General features: G+C 37.2%; 1 protein-coding gene across 1 annotated transcript in view; it reads right to left on the bottom strand.

Annotated features, from left to right (window-relative positions):
• Positions 1-2,768: 2,768 nt before the first annotated feature.
• The window catches only part of MRPS22 (mitochondrial ribosomal protein S22), a 71,394-nt gene continuing 58,482 nt past the window's right edge, over positions 2,769-15,680 (bottom strand). Inside the window, exons 5-10 of the mRNA XM_027845177.1 lie at positions 14,716-14,880; positions 12,641-12,784; positions 11,978-12,061; positions 7,356-7,501; positions 4,376-4,484; positions 2,769-2,904 (exon numbers count right to left, since the gene is read on the bottom strand). Of these exons, the coding sequence (XP_027700978.1) occupies positions 2,809-2,904; positions 4,376-4,484; positions 7,356-7,501; positions 11,978-12,061; positions 12,641-12,784; positions 14,716-14,880 (744 nt within the window). The 3' untranslated portion in view covers positions 2,769-2,808. The remainder of the gene's footprint in view (positions 2,905-4,375; positions 4,485-7,355; positions 7,502-11,977; positions 12,062-12,640; positions 12,785-14,715; positions 14,881-15,680) is intronic.

Below are 15,680 nucleotides of genomic sequence, written 5' to 3'. Positions count from 1 at the left end.
TTTGACTTTTACCTTTCCCCTAAGAATCTATATTGTATTGGGTCTCAGTTTCCTTATTTGTAAAATGGATTAGTCTGGATGACCTCTAAAGTTGCTATATGTCTAAGATCATAATGTAAAAAGGTATTTTGAGGTTAACGTAGCTGCTTAGAGATTGTTGGTGTGGATTCTAGTGACAGCTCTACCACTAACTGGCTCTAGACCATAGGCAAGTCATGGCAACTGTTTCTGCTTCTTCATCTATAGAAGGAGGGAATTGTACAAGATCTCCAAAAACCATCCTAGCTCTAAATTCCTTGATTCCCAATGAAATTTATCTCTACTTCCTTTGTTATACTCTGCTCTTAAAAAGGACCTTAATTTTAGTGTAAAATACATACATTTATATAGGGCTTTAAGACAGACCTGAAAGGGCAGCTAGGTGGCACAGTGGATATAACTCTGGCTTTGGAGTCAGAAAGAGCTGAGTTCAAATCCAGCCTCAACCACATAACACTCACTAGCTGTGTGACTGGGCAAGTCATTTAACCCCAATTGCCTCACCAAAAAAAAACAAAAACAAAAAGACTGACCTGAAGCCGATAAATGTTGTATTTATATCTCCTTCAGTTTTCTTTTTAACAAAGATCAATGCCTAAAGCTAAACTAATTAAATACCTTCAGGCATCATGGACCTAGTTAGAAGAGTTGTTTTTAGGGGCAGGGAAATCTTACACATACAGGTGGTTGCTTTTATAGCCTTTTATGCAAGGCCTGGTTCTGAAAATTGCTTCAATGAAAAAGAAAACTTTATTGTTGCTCAGGGAACCAGGAAATCCCATAATCTCCACCCTATGGATTAAATAATTAACACCATGTGATTAAGCAACTCCTAGTGTGGAGTCTAGTGGTGTTGGAAAAAAGTCAGAAATGAGGAACACCCCCACTCCCCAGTAATTCTGTAACTATATGGTTTCTATCTTCCAAGCATCTTAAAGCCCTTTCACATGTGTATTTCCTAAGTCAAGAAGATTCCTTAAAAAGAAAGTTAAGAATTTTTGGTTTTGTTCTTAGTTTTTGGAGGGAAAAGAGTAAGGAAAAATGGCCCAAGTTCACAAAGAAAGTGACTGTGCCTCAGCTTCCTTCACTGCCTTCTTTACCCTTTGGGATTCTTCATAGGGACTCAATGAAGCTCAGATGGGAAGGGCTTTAATACGTACAGAGTTAGATACACATGATTGTGGAGAATGGGGGGGAGGAGGGATGCGGGCAGTGCTGCAAATAGGGTTAAAAGCTTTGCATTTTGGTTCCAGCTCTGCCACTAATTAGCTTAGAAAAGCAAGCTGTCTTTCTTTAATTTGCTGCCTGGAATGGTTCAACTCTAAACAACCAGAGGCTGATAATAGGTATCCCAGGGAGGAACCATCAGATTAGTACTACAGAGCTTTGGAAAGCTGGATATTTCCAGGGGTCAGAAAAAGACAACTTAACTTTTAGCACCAGAATAAAACTCAAAAGTGGTTTTTACCGTGAAAATAAGAAAGCCTTCAAGAGGTTCACATCATTTTTGAGGATGGGTATCATGGCATCCAATCAACAGGTAGCACTGTAAAACTGAGACGATGGCAGCATCAAATTGTGATAACAGACCTAAAAAACCTCCAGGAAAGAGACTATCATGGGGCTGGCACTGTGGTGACATGGAGAGCAACAGGAATTTAGTCGACACCTGGGAGTCTTCTACTTCATGTCCCGTGTGATCCGAAACAAATACCTTCCCTAGGGTCAAATACCAAGTAACTGTTTGGCATTTAATGCCATTTGTGACTCAGCCTCTACCTGCCTTGCCAACTCTTATTATACCACCCCCTTTCATGAATATTTTACTCCAGCCAAACTGGTCTTACTGTGACTCATACTCAGTACTTCATCTTCCATCTCTAACACATTCACTCTTCATCACCTTTTAGGAGCCTTAGTTTTCTTCAAGGTTCAGCTCAAGCACCACCTTCTATATGAAGCTGTTCCTGATTCCATATAATTGCTAATACCTAAACTCCCCAAATCACCTGTATCTAGTTTGTATATACTGATAAATACACCTTACCCAACAGATATAAACTTCTTGAGGGCAGTGACTTTTCTCTTTGCCCTGGTATCCCACATGGCTGGCATACAATAGGTGCTCAGTAACTTGACTAATGTGACATTGGCGAAAATCACTTTTCTTCTGGGAGCCCAGTGTCCACAAAAATGAATGTTGGGCTAGAATGGCCTTCGTGCCTGCCAACTATAAAATGACAATTTCATTTTGTTGTATAAGAATTTAATGAAGCCTTAGACATTCAAGACCAAGACTTGGGGGTTAAGGGAGAGGGGTTATTGCTTAGTGACCTACCCTTGTATCTTGTCCCCAGCTCTGCTGCTTTTTGGTCCAAGGTATGAGTTCCTCAAACACCCTGCTACTCTCTACCCTGGCCTCTGCCTGAAATTATCCTTTTTCTACTGACACAAACCCCTTTCTTTCCAGTGATCTATTGTAAGCAATCGTCAAGGAGAGTTCAACCTCTTTTTATCCCTATGTTTTTTCTTTGAACTCTCAAATACCAGTATCTGTTTTCTTCTTGTAGGCCATAAAAAAGGATAATAAGACTTTACTTTTCAACTTATTAATAGAAAATATCTGCAACTTTTTAATAAAAATAACCTGATACAACCTTGACCAGGGAAAAAATGGAATTGTTGATTATACAACATTCTGTTCAATGTAAAAGCAAGACAAATTTTGATGATATTTAATAAAAAAGATAATTTATTTAAGTACTTTCTTCAGGAAGCTGCAGAATGACTACTTAATGCTTCTTGGTAAGCCTGTAAAGTTAACTCTATATATCCTCCCTTCTGTGCTTCTGTTTTTGCAAAGACCTGTTTGGGAAGGGAAAAATAAGGTTATAAAATGCTGTATTTTTTGGTCTTAGAATATGTGCTTTTTTTCATATTATCTGGCTTCTAGAGTACTTGAAGTAATTCATGGAAAAGGTTAAGTGTACTGTTTTAAGTCAGAGCAAGTTTTCCACTCCCAGCCCACACAGGCAAATTTTAAGGAACGCTCATTTTAAACTCTAGTATTATATTGATAGGGCTTTTAAAATCTAAGATCAAGAGAATTAGGGAAAGAATAAAAAGCAAACACCTTGCAACAAGCCACTACCTTCACACTGAACTAAAAACTCTAAACTATGGACTCCAAGAATTTGGAAGGTCTTATGTAATACCACTTTATTAATCATGATTTGAGGACCAACCTTTCACATCAAAAGACAAGTTATAAAGAAGCTACAATTCACTTTGACTCCTCTTGTTTTTTTGGGGGGGGTGGGAGGGGAGAAGGACCAGATTTGTTATAATGGATCGTTAAGGAATACTACCCTGCAAGATATAAGTATAAATCTCATTATTCCCCTTTTACAGATGAGAACAGAGTCCCAAAAAGTTAAAATGACTTGCCCAAAGTTACAGTTTTTACAAGGCCAAGTCAGGACTTGGACCTAGTTGTTCTGACTTTAAATCTGTTACTTCCAGTATACTACACTGTCCTCTCCACCAGTTCTAAGGTGGCAGGGATCACTGTGGTCATTTTTCTTCCCTAACAAATCTCAGATAAAATGACCCATATTGTTATGACGTGTTAAATTGTACAGCAACTAGCAGAGGAAGTTTTTCATACCACTATGATACAAAATCCTTTCCCGATACTCATGGAAATGAATTTTTATGAATACTAGATGGTTAACATTTACCAATAAAAATATCCAATCTATACTCTTTAACAGGATAGTGATGCAGATATAAGGATTTCAAAAAATTAAACACAAATCAGTCTTGCAAATATGAAACATACACAGAACCCCCTCCACCCTCACTAATTCATTATTGTCTGAAGAAATACACATTCAAATAAAGTTGAATTATGGTGTAAGTCCAGTTAGAAATTCCTTGATACTCTTAACACATACGGCCCCTTTCTTGTTCTTCCTTCATACATACATTAAGGCTGCATGAATATTGCTCAGTGACAGTACAGCGAAGGAGCACTGCTCAAGCAGTTATCCTATTTCTGACCTGGCAAACTTCAGCCACCTAAACTTGAACATGCTAAAGAATGTGTGCATGCATTATCTCCTATGAAAGGGATTGGTATCGATATTTCTCCACTTTAATATTAACCAGGGTATTTGCAGTATTTATCATATCTTCACAACAACAAACTGACCAAAATCCACCCCCTTTTAAAAATGACTTTAAAGTGTAGTCTCTAAGGATACTCAAGCTATTTAAAATTGTTCATTACTTAATTATCAACACGCTGAAGACAATAAGAAATAATATAATTTACCTTAATTAAGTCTAATCCCTCAGCTCCTTGTTCTTTAGCCTGCTTAGCAGAGTGTCCGTGTGGATGAAGCATGTGATACAGAACGACCAAACTTGTGGCATCATCCATTCTGAAAAGTTTTTAAAGTTATTTTAATCAACTCCCACAGTTTGTATGCAAGCTCTGTATTCTACAAATCAGCATTTAGCATTCATCCAATCATAAGTAATAATAAAAATATTACTGCATGCTTTACACTTTCCAATTAAAACATTGTTTTTATATAAATATACAACCAAGCACCAGCAATGGATGTCAGGAAACATTTCACATGAGATTGGCAGTTGGACTGGATTAGAGAAAGGGGAAGGAAGTAGATGCCCCTGAGGACTACGTGTCCCTTAATTTTCTATGTAAGTATGAGCTCAGGTACCTTTCCACAACAACCACATCCCATCTGTTTTCATTTTGGCAACAAAATAGGCAGGGTCCTAGAGGTGAATTAACCATTGCTCATGTGTATGTGGCTTGGAACTGCCTCTAATACTACTTGTGTGTCCTTGGGCAAATTAATTAACTTCTCTGGGCCTCAGTTTCTTCATCTGTAAAATGAAGGTTGAACTAGATGGCCTCTGAGGTCCCTTCCAGCTCTAAATCTAAGAACTGCTAATATCTCAATTGGCAAGAAACGCGGTTTGGTAGACTGGCATCCTAGGTGGGGCACTGGGTTCTAAAGTCATCACAGAAGCCAAATATTGTAATACTATGGTCAAAACCATCCTCTTTAAAATCCCTGAAATTGTGTATCAAGGTCAACAGGTTAAGTTTGCAAACAAATCTGTACCTTTGAGACAAGGACAAGGAGTAAAGGCTGGGTCAGTCTGAGTGGGTGAAGTGGAGCCAGACCAGTGCCTTGCTTGAACAAGGTGACACTTATGTTTCTCTTTCTTCCAACACACCACTCCCCCACCCCCCAACATCCCTGTGAGAACTAGAACAGATCAACGTCTCTATTACTGATTACTCAATGGCATATGCTTATTGAATGAAATGGTTTATAAATCACCTGAACTATGTAAATTATTTTTCTTTTTTTCCCTCCCAAGTATACTGCATTCCTGTATGAAGAGAGCAAAGGACTTGGGAGTTAGAAGACCACGACCAAGCCTCAGCTCTGCCAATTACTTTTCTAGGCCTCAATTTCTTCATCTCTAAAATAAGGGAGTTGGACCAATCAATTGGATCAGATGATCTCTAAGAGTCCTTTCAACTCTGACATTCTGATTCTGTGAGATAAGGAAACCGAGGCACCAAGAAGCAACGCTGGCGATCACAGCCCTAGATAGTGGATTCCAAGGCTAAGTGTCACGTCTCCTGGCACAGAGGCCAGTGTTCTTTACATACAGAATTTACACTACACAAGGCAAAGTCAAGAACACAGGAACATTTTTTAGAAAAGACAAAAATTTTCACCAACATTTAAAATTCTCTGGTTTCAACTACACCTAATCATCACACAATCTTTTTTTTACAATGCCGATATTTTCCTATCATTCATTGCCTCATAGCTCTACAGATATAAGAATGGTTTTCAGGCTTTCTTTTTAAGAAAGAGGTACTCCCAAACTACCCTCTTCTATAGTCCAACACTCTGCCTTCTTTCCATGTGAGGGAAGCACTAACCAGAAGCCACTCTGGAGTCAGAAGCATTTCTCTCCTCTGCAGAGGAAAGCAACACATTATCTTACAAAGTAGCAGTAATAGCTCGTGTTATCCCTGATACCCCTGTCAAAGAAAATAGGACAGGCAGTCTGCTCTTCAAAATGAGTGCCCCAACCACTGAGAATGTCCCAACCCCTTAGATGAAACCAGGCTACTTACTGCATGGCTATTCTAAGCTTTCCTGACCTATAGGAAGTTCCTAGAAGAATGAAAAAACTTTGAAGCTGCTGACTTCCTGAACTGGGGTTTTAAAGAAAATTTCTCATTTTTTTTTTTCCCCTACTACAATATTTTGGTGCTTCTGAGAAAGGCCAAAAGACAGGTCAAGAAAGAGTTCATCTATCTTTAAGACTAATGCATGTTCCCATATAAATGGCTGTTGGAATGCATGGATCACCCAGAATGTACCACTACCCAAGTTCACTTTTAAAATTAGGAGAACCCAAAATCATTGACTTTTCCAAAGAATATAAAAATATTTCCATTTACAATCACTAGATCTGGAGGGGAATGGAACACTCTAATTTATACATAGTAAAAATAAATCAGATACGTTTTTTTTTTTTAAAAAGTGAAGAGCACCACCAGCCACACAGCCTAAGATGGACAAGTTCAGCTGGACTTCATGTAACAACAAATTTTTCTTAACGTAAGAACTACCTTCAAGTGGAAGGAACTGTCTCTAAAAGGAGATAATTCCCTTACTGAAGGTCTTCAACAAAGGCCAGATAACTACATTCTAGATACAGTATGATCAGGATTTGTATTTCGGGTATTAGACCAGATGGTCTCTGAGATCCTTTCAAACTACAAGAGTCTGTGATTTTTTTTTTCAGCACTATAAAAATTATTTAATAGATGAAGAGCTGGAAAAATACTGTCAAAGTCTAATTTCTAACCTAATGTATATAACACACACCTGATGTAATTTAATACTGGTATGCAATGTTCACTGTAGAGTATGATTTTTGAAGTGAAATATTTCACAATCTATCAGAAAGCTAAAAATAGTGAAGTAAAAGCTGTCACAATCTTTTCTTTTATATTAAACTTTGTTCACATACTCTGTAATCATACCTACTGGCATAGAGTTAAGATTGCTCATGTAATTGTGTGTCCCTTGTGCTTGACTGGACTATGATTGTTATAAACATTTGCACACACAAAACAGAAAACCTAATCACCTATGAAACGAAAACAACATCCTAATTACAGATTTGCTTTAATGTCTCCGTATTAAATCAAAGAAAATCAATTGATTACAAAAGAGCTTACTTACAAATCTCTCTGAATCTGGTCAATCAGCAAACCATCAATCTTTTTATTATTTACCAGATACCACACCATTCCACCAAAGTGTCTTGTTGAACGCAAAATGTCATATTTACCATGCTTTTCTAAATCTTCATATGTCTGGTGATGAATCTACCCATAATAAAACAATACATTTATGTCGTTAATAATAAAGCAAAAGCTCACATTTAATGCAATGCTTCACTAATTAACAAAGCACTCTCTTCACAACAGTCCTATGAGGTTCATGGTACAAGTATTAATATCTCATTTTGTGTTTGAGGAAACAGAGGATTGGGGAGAGACAACTGGTGTCAGTCCTGACACCTGGAATCAAGATCTGCCACCGCCATGTAATGGCCATGTGACCTTAGGCAAATCAGTTAACCTCCAAGTGCCCCCGGTAACTATCTCAGCCTTCCAGTTGTGGTATGGATGCTGATGTATATTGGTAGAGGAAACGTCCTCATTAGGACTTCTCTATACCAATGAAATCACAGGTCCCATTCAAAATATGGAAACTAAAGATCAAAGAGGTAGTTAGTGGCAGAGCAGGATTCAAATTCCAGGTCCCCTGACTTCAATTCCAGTATGCTTTACCCTTCAATATGCAGTAAAATCAAAGCAAGTGAATCATGTGAGAAGTATTAAGTAGGTAAACTATGTTCCTGAGTTGGCATATACTCCTAGAAGGTATGCTGTCCACACAATTTGCCATAAAACTAAACCTACACATGATGATCTCAACTAATATTAATCAGTGCCTAGAATTTAACCACTTGTAAGATCTAGTTAAGGTAGGAATAAGTCTCACAAAATAAAAAGGATTTGCCTTAGAGACTAAATAGGTATAATCTCTCACTTAAGTATACTGCAGAATGTAGCAAATTAACCCAGTAATTTTTAACCAGACTATAATTAATCAAGGTAATGAGCACCTTAAATTAACTATAAGCCGATAGGAATAATTAAAAGTTAATTTAGGACTCAGAGATTTAGAGCTGGTCATCTACTTATACCCTCATTATATTGATGGGAAAAACCAAGATCCAGAGAGGCTGAGTTGTCTAAGGTCGCATAAATAGTAGGCCATGTAACCTAGACTAATTAAATAACAAATATTTGTTAATGAGGAGTCAGACACAACTAAAAATGACTAAACAACAACAAAAACAATAAGCATACAGATGGATAATGTACTCTAAAAGAGTAATTCAAAAGATCAGGCAGGAGATCATGCAGTGAGGGTCAGAGGAAGAAGGAAAGGATAATAATAGATGGTGATTCACTGCTACAGATATCCAGGTCATGACCTAAAAACAACAGGAAGGCATTGTTTTTCTGGGACATATATTGAAGAGAAAAACAGAGAACCTTTTAAGTTTCTTCAAGATGGTTGACTACAGCTCACTTCTGATGATTCATTTAGGCACAAATGATAAGCCAGAAGGAAGTTAAAGTATTGCCAAAGATTATGAGGTCTTAGACAAGAAATTCCATGAACCAGAGGCGTTTAAGTGTAGTGGAGAGCATTGAAAGATCAATAGAGGGAGAAACAAAAGTGATTTTATCATCAGACTGTATTACAGGACACCTGGACACAAATACAAAATAGATGAAATGTCAGGGAAATAACACATGTGGCAGAGAGTGGCATAACCTAGTTATGCTTGGGGACTTCAATTACCTGACATCTGCTAGAATTTTCTGACAAAGCTGAATAACGAATAACTTTTTGGCTTCTCATAATCGTAATTTCATTCTTCAAAAGATGGAGAGGTCAGGAAAGGTAAATTCAATTCTGGATCTAACCCATTAACAAGGAAAAACTGCTGTGGTGGAAAAGATGGAAATTTGCAATTGCAGAGAAAGGATCACTCCCTTCTAGAGTTTGAGATAAAAGACAGCTGGGCATACTCTGGCATGCACCCTAGATTTTGGGAAAGTAGTTCAAAAGAGAAGAAAGGTAAGAATTCAGGAGCTAAAATTCTACAGTAGAAGTCAACCCAGGAGGGAAGAGAAACACTCAAGAATTAAGATCTTAAATCACAAAAGGAAACAATTTGAATGAGTAGGGAAAATGGGAGCTGTCTGAAGAGACTGATATGGATGCACAAAAATTCACCAACCATTATTTCTAGACCTGACCTGGCTTCACCATTTGTGCCATCTTCCCTACTACTGGTGTGTCATCTGAACCAGACCTGCAGAGATCATACCCCAGAGATGCTAAGTCGCTCAGCTTTGGAACTCCCACCCTTGGGCCTAGCTGTACTGATTGAGAGCACATAATATCTAGTGGGCCCCAGACCCATTATGTTAGATTACTTATTTTCTTGCCAACTACCTTACTGCTACATATATATTCTACTCCCTTTCTACCTATGCCTCTTAGGATAGCAAAGAAATCAATTTCATTATGGTTTCTGGAAAAAAAACTAACAATCTCTGCCAGTCAATTGCCCTGCAGATCCATTCACCATCCCTGTGACTTCTCAGACCAAAATATACCTCCCTGGCAAACACTTTCACATCTATGCTATTTCCTCCTGTTGGAATGTAAGGTCCTTGAAGGAAGGGACTGTCTTGTTTTTGTACTTGTATCCCCAGTGCTAAGCAAGTGCCTGTCAAATGATAAGCACTTAAGTTTTCATTCATTTACTCAATGAACTTAGATCTTAAAAAGCTAAGTATAAAAGATGGAAGTAACGACAGGAAACAATGAACAAATATATGAGGGTACCACAGTTCTGTACAAATAGTGTCAGGAATGCTAAAGCTTGGAATGAGCTGAGGCTGACAAGGAAAGCCAAAGACAACAAAGTCTTTTTATCTGTTGAAGGGAAAGGAAAGCTCAGGGAAAGGTCAGCACTACAGTGTGGAATTGGGGGGCAGGAGGAAGACAATAAATGACGACAGAGTTGCTTCATTCTTATTTCGCTTATGTTTTCTCTGCCAAGAAGAACAAAGTCTAGACTGAAAAAGACAGAAGAAAAATGGCTAACAGAGTTCGAATTTATAGGATAAGTAAGGGGAAAGTATGAAAAATTGACAGGTATGACCTTCCAGGGATATGTGAAAGATTACAGAGAAGAGTAGAGGCTCTACACGAATAGAGATGGGCTAATATTCTGATTTTCAAGAAAAGGGAAAAGAACAGTTTGCATTTAGGCCAAGGAGTTTGGCTTTGATTCTTGGGAAAATTCTTTAAATTCCCTTCAAGAGATAGTTGCTTATCACTAACGCTTCTTAAACTGTGGGTCGCAACCCCATGTGGGTTTAAGAAGCACTGAAGGGGTCACGAGTTGGAAAAGTTTAATGATGTAGACAAGGAGGCAGTGATCACAAAGAAAAGGACAGCAGGGTTGCTACAGCTAGAGTTTGCCTAGATTTTTGCAAAATGTTTTACAAAATAACTCATATAATTCTTGTGGAAAAGATAAGACAGATGACATGATAATACAATTAGATGGATCCTGGACTCTATGAATAGTTTAAGGTTCAATGTCAACATCGTATCTGGTGAATTGCCCCAGGGATCTTGTTTGGCCATGTTGTTTAATATTTTTATTGACGATGAGAAAAACATTGATGGCATCTTCATCAAACTTGTAGATGAAACAAAGCTTGGAGGGAGAGCTAAAACAATGGATAGTAAAATCAAAACTGGACAGGTTAGAACACTGGTGATCCGGTTAGACCAGATGTGAATTACTGTGTTCAGTTCTAGATGGCACAATTTAAGAACCTTGATAAGCTAGAAAGTACCCAGAGGACAAGATATCAAAAGAATCTTGAGTCCATGTCTGATGACAATAAATTGACAGGATCATTGAATCACAGATGTAGGTCTGGAAGGGACCTCAGAAATCATCTAATCCAAACCCTTCATTTTACAAATGAGGAAGCTGAGGCCCAGAGAGGATAAGTGGCTTGCCCAAGGTCACACACACACAAGCTATAGAGGTACAATCTGAACCCAGGTCCTCTGATTCCAGTCAGTGCTATTTTCCCTACAACATGTTACCTTCCAAGTTGAGAGAAGTAGGAATACTGAGCCCTAAGAAGAGAAGAATTTGGGGGAACATGAGTGTTCAAATATCCAAAGGACTGTCATGTGGAAGAAGCATCGGAGTTGCTCTGTTTGGCTCCACAGGGCACACAAGAAACACTGGTTTTAAGTCTCAAAGATGAAAATTTAGGTTTGATGTCAGAAAAAACTTCCTAACTCTGAGCTCTTCCAAAGTGAAATGGGCTGCCTCAAGAGCTGCTAGGTTCCCCTTCCTTGGGGGTTTTCCACTTGCTGGGTAGGCTGCAGTGGAGATTATTTTGGGGATGGTTAGAGTAGATGGCTGCTGAGGTCCTCTAAATTCTGAAATATCCAAGGCAAATTTTATGAACAGTCAGAAGGCAAATGCTGCATGTTTTTGAATTTTAATATGCAATGTAGTACTTACAACTTTGGGCTAGCTCTAATTCACTGAAAATACTTCTTTGCAGCTGAAATTTATCATGAAGCACTGCTTGCTGGAATTTAGAAATCCTATTTACATGTGATATTTTAAGCACAGATTTCGTATCATTTCTGAAACTGTTGAACATACTCACTTTAATATAATCAGCTGAATCTGGCTCAAACTGCGCAACACAGAGATTGAGGACATCTTCATGGCGATGCTGACTGAACAAAGTCTACAATGATCCAACAGATCAGAGTTATATTCAGAAGAGGAACACGATTAAAAACTGCTCTAACTCAATGATGTGCATTGCATTAAAATGTATACATACTTCAGTAATAATATCAATAAGAATTCAAAAGGCAGTGTGATACTGTGAATTAAGGGCTGGTCTTAGAGTTAAGAAGACATGGATTCATGACTGTCACTGACACATCCTAGTTGTGTTACCACAGAGAACTCATTTTACCTCTCAGTGCCCCAGACAATTCCCTAAGACAATACATTATGGATGAGTTGCTAATTGGCAACAGTGCGAAATTTTCACACTATAGGTTTCCTACTAGAATTAAATCACAGATCTGGACAAAAATTAAAATATATATATACATATTTAAAATGCCTGTATAAACAGAACATATGCATATGAGCAACAATCCACATTTGCTATAGTTTCTCATATATAAGATGTAGATCTTTAGATATATATATATTATAGATCCATAGATGCTGATAGATGGCTAGACTGATAGAAGATAGATAGACAGACAGACAGACAGACAGACAGACAAAGACATAAAAGTCAGCTTACCAGAAGATTATTTGCCTGGAACATTAATGGTGGAAAAATCTTACGACCTTCTTTTGGGAAAAAAACCTGTATCATTCTGTCTCGTTCTTCCCAGGAAGCTTTGCGTAGAATACCATTTGGTTCCCTGACAACAATGAAACGCTCCTAAAATTGAAAACAAATCAAAGGTGAGATTTAGGGTTTTATTTTTAGTTTCAGTGTCTCATTAAATTCCTTCATTAAAGTAATTTGCAATCAACAATGTACCATGTAAAAAAGCAATCATGTGCAGTTATTTTTAAAACTACAAAGGCTTGGCAAGATTTTACTTTTCTTCCTTAGCATTTGTATTTTATAGAACTCATTAATAACAATCCAAATACAAATTCAATAATTATAATATTTATAGCATCTACTATGTATGATGAATGCTGAAATAAATTGGTTTAACTTAAATGAAAAGCAGAGGTATCAAACTTGGGCCAGCAAAACTCTTGAGTGAAGCTGAAACCAGATTAAAATGTAATTGGAAAATGTTTAACACATTAAATAAAAATATAATACAACACAGATAATGTTAATTTGTGGTTTTCTAAGTCAATAAGACCTTCAGGGATCCATTTCTATTTATGTTTGACTCCATAGCTACAAAGCCCCAATCATACAACCAGAGTACAATTTAATATTTACTTGTATGTTTCTAAAGGAAATGAAATCTTTCTATGTTGTTTCATTTTCTCCTCAGAGTCAGAAGATCTTGAAGTTGAAAGAGGCCTCAAGAAATCACCTCCTTCAATCCATACCTTAATAGGAATCTCCACTACAGTATCCCTGACAAGTGTTCACATAACGTTCATTTGCAAACCTCAAGAGAAAGGGAACCCACTACTTCCCATGGCATATCCTATCCATTCCACTTTTGAAAAACTCGTATTTGAAGCCAGCTAACCCATCCTCCTAAATCTTCTCTTCAATAGGCTAACTCCCCTAATTCCTTCACATGATCCTTATATGTTATGGCCTCTAGATCCAATGCTACTGAATCACCACCGTCCTAGAATCTAGATCCCAATTCACAGGATTCTGTACTTCATGTTTTCATATATACAGCAGCTACTACTGTCTATACCATGCTCAAGTCCTATCTCCTAAAACCTAACTACTACATAAGCTGAAAGCCTGAATCAACACATTTAATTTATAGGATGGACTTTAGTCATGGTCTTATAAAGGACTCCATTATATTTATAATGGTTGAATTGTAAATTCTTCCTACTTTCAAAGTTATTTTATAGCCTAAAACAGAAAAATGAAAAAAAAAATAACATCTCAACTTAGAAAATCACTATTTCTTTGAAGCTGTGGGTAGCTTCAAGAGATAGCAAAACTATTTCTTTGAAAAGTTTTTTAAGCAAAAGTAATGGTATTGATAGACTATTTCTATAGTGCATGAAATTCCCAAGAGAAATTATAGGATTATAAGGGCTCTTGGAAAGCATATGTGAATTTTCAACAAAAAATGCTACCTTCTGGAAAAGCTTCAACTATCCAGAGAGGATTCCTGATGGAGTCAACAAAAAGAATTCTCCCTTCCTTTACCATTTTTTTTCCCTTTAACACTTTTGTCTCAACATTCTCTTTTGGAGTTGTTGCTCCTCAGTAACACCACTGGCTGCCTAAGCTCTATGTACCATATGTAAAGAAAAGCTATGGGCTGGACTTAAATGATAAAGATTTGTGCTCTCCTTGGATTTTATTATAAAATGAGAGTCCCTGAATACAGTTGTAATCTCAAATATAGTCTTTTGCTTAAAGCTTCTGTACATTTTACTGCTCAACGTTTTTTGCTTTGATCTTTAACGTTAGAGAATACATGGTTGTCTATGTCATTTAAGCAAGATCTGGTTACTTTACGATGGATTCAGTTTTCGCTTTCTGAACCTATTACACTTTTCTACTTATCCAGAAACTGAAAGGCTGGATGGCTCTTCCTTTACTAGTGAACTAACATGGTTCTATAATGATACTGACTCCCAATTCTCAGCCCAAAATTGCCAAAGAAAGCTCTAAATAATGGTCCTTAGAGATATACTCACACGATGTGGAATGCTATATGTTAAATCAGTAAACACGTATTTGGCAGTATCGGTTCCTTCAAGGATTTTATCATCTGCTAATACATCATTTATTGGCTCTCGTTCTTTCAGCACAGGTGGCATTTTTAACTGTTCTTTAGCTGCCTCAATGGCACGTCTTGTGGCCTACAAAATAAAATATTTTTCTCAAGGGTGAGTAATCACACAATGAAGTAGCCCAAAAGGTCAACCAAAAACAAATAATTTATTAACTTCAAAACTAAACAGCTGTTGAAAATGACCATGGGTTCTGCCAAAAATAGTTCCATTGACAAATCAAATCTTTATTTTCATGTGCATGAGTAGAATTACTGGTAACTAGGTCTCTGTTATCTCTTCGTGTGAATGTGCTTGTGGTATCAACTATGAATATAAAAAACAGGACTATGTTTAAGGTAAGAGGCAACTTCTAAGAGGCAACAAAAAAAACCCCATAACCACATTCATAACAACAAATTTGCCTTTAGGGCATTATTTCAGGTAGTGGGTCATGAAATAAAGACTGAAGGTAGAACCAAATGTCTTTTTCCCCATTGTTTTTTGAGAAGTGGCTAACAAGATGGGCTTCTAGGAAAAGAGATATAATGCAGAAGATTATGCTTTTTAGTTAGAAAGGTTTAGGAGAAGTGATGCATGTCCAACAGATAGAGCAAGAATAAGTCAACTGTGGCATCTTCAATCATTTTATTTCAGTTTTTCCAGTTTGGGCTACATTATGCATATCTCTCTCTCTCTCTCTAAATGTGTGTGCACATATATGTGTGTGTGTGTGTGTGTGTGTGTGTGTGTGTGTGTGTGTGTGTGTGTGTGTGTGTGTGTATGTATATTTAAAGTATTTTCTTAGAAAAAATACTTAAATTATCTATATGCCCTGCAGTCACAAATCATAACTTTCTACAGAATGTGAACTTTATGAAAACAACATA

This window comes from Vombatus ursinus, unplaced genomic scaffold (genome assembly GCF_900497805.2).
Source record: "Vombatus ursinus unplaced genomic scaffold, bare-nosed wombat genome assembly UNPS02014959.1, whole genome shotgun sequence".
In the NCBI taxonomy this organism is placed as follows: Eukaryota; Metazoa; Chordata; class Mammalia; order Diprotodontia; family Vombatidae; genus Vombatus; species Vombatus ursinus.
This window is presented reverse-complemented; position numbering and strand designations above follow the sequence as displayed.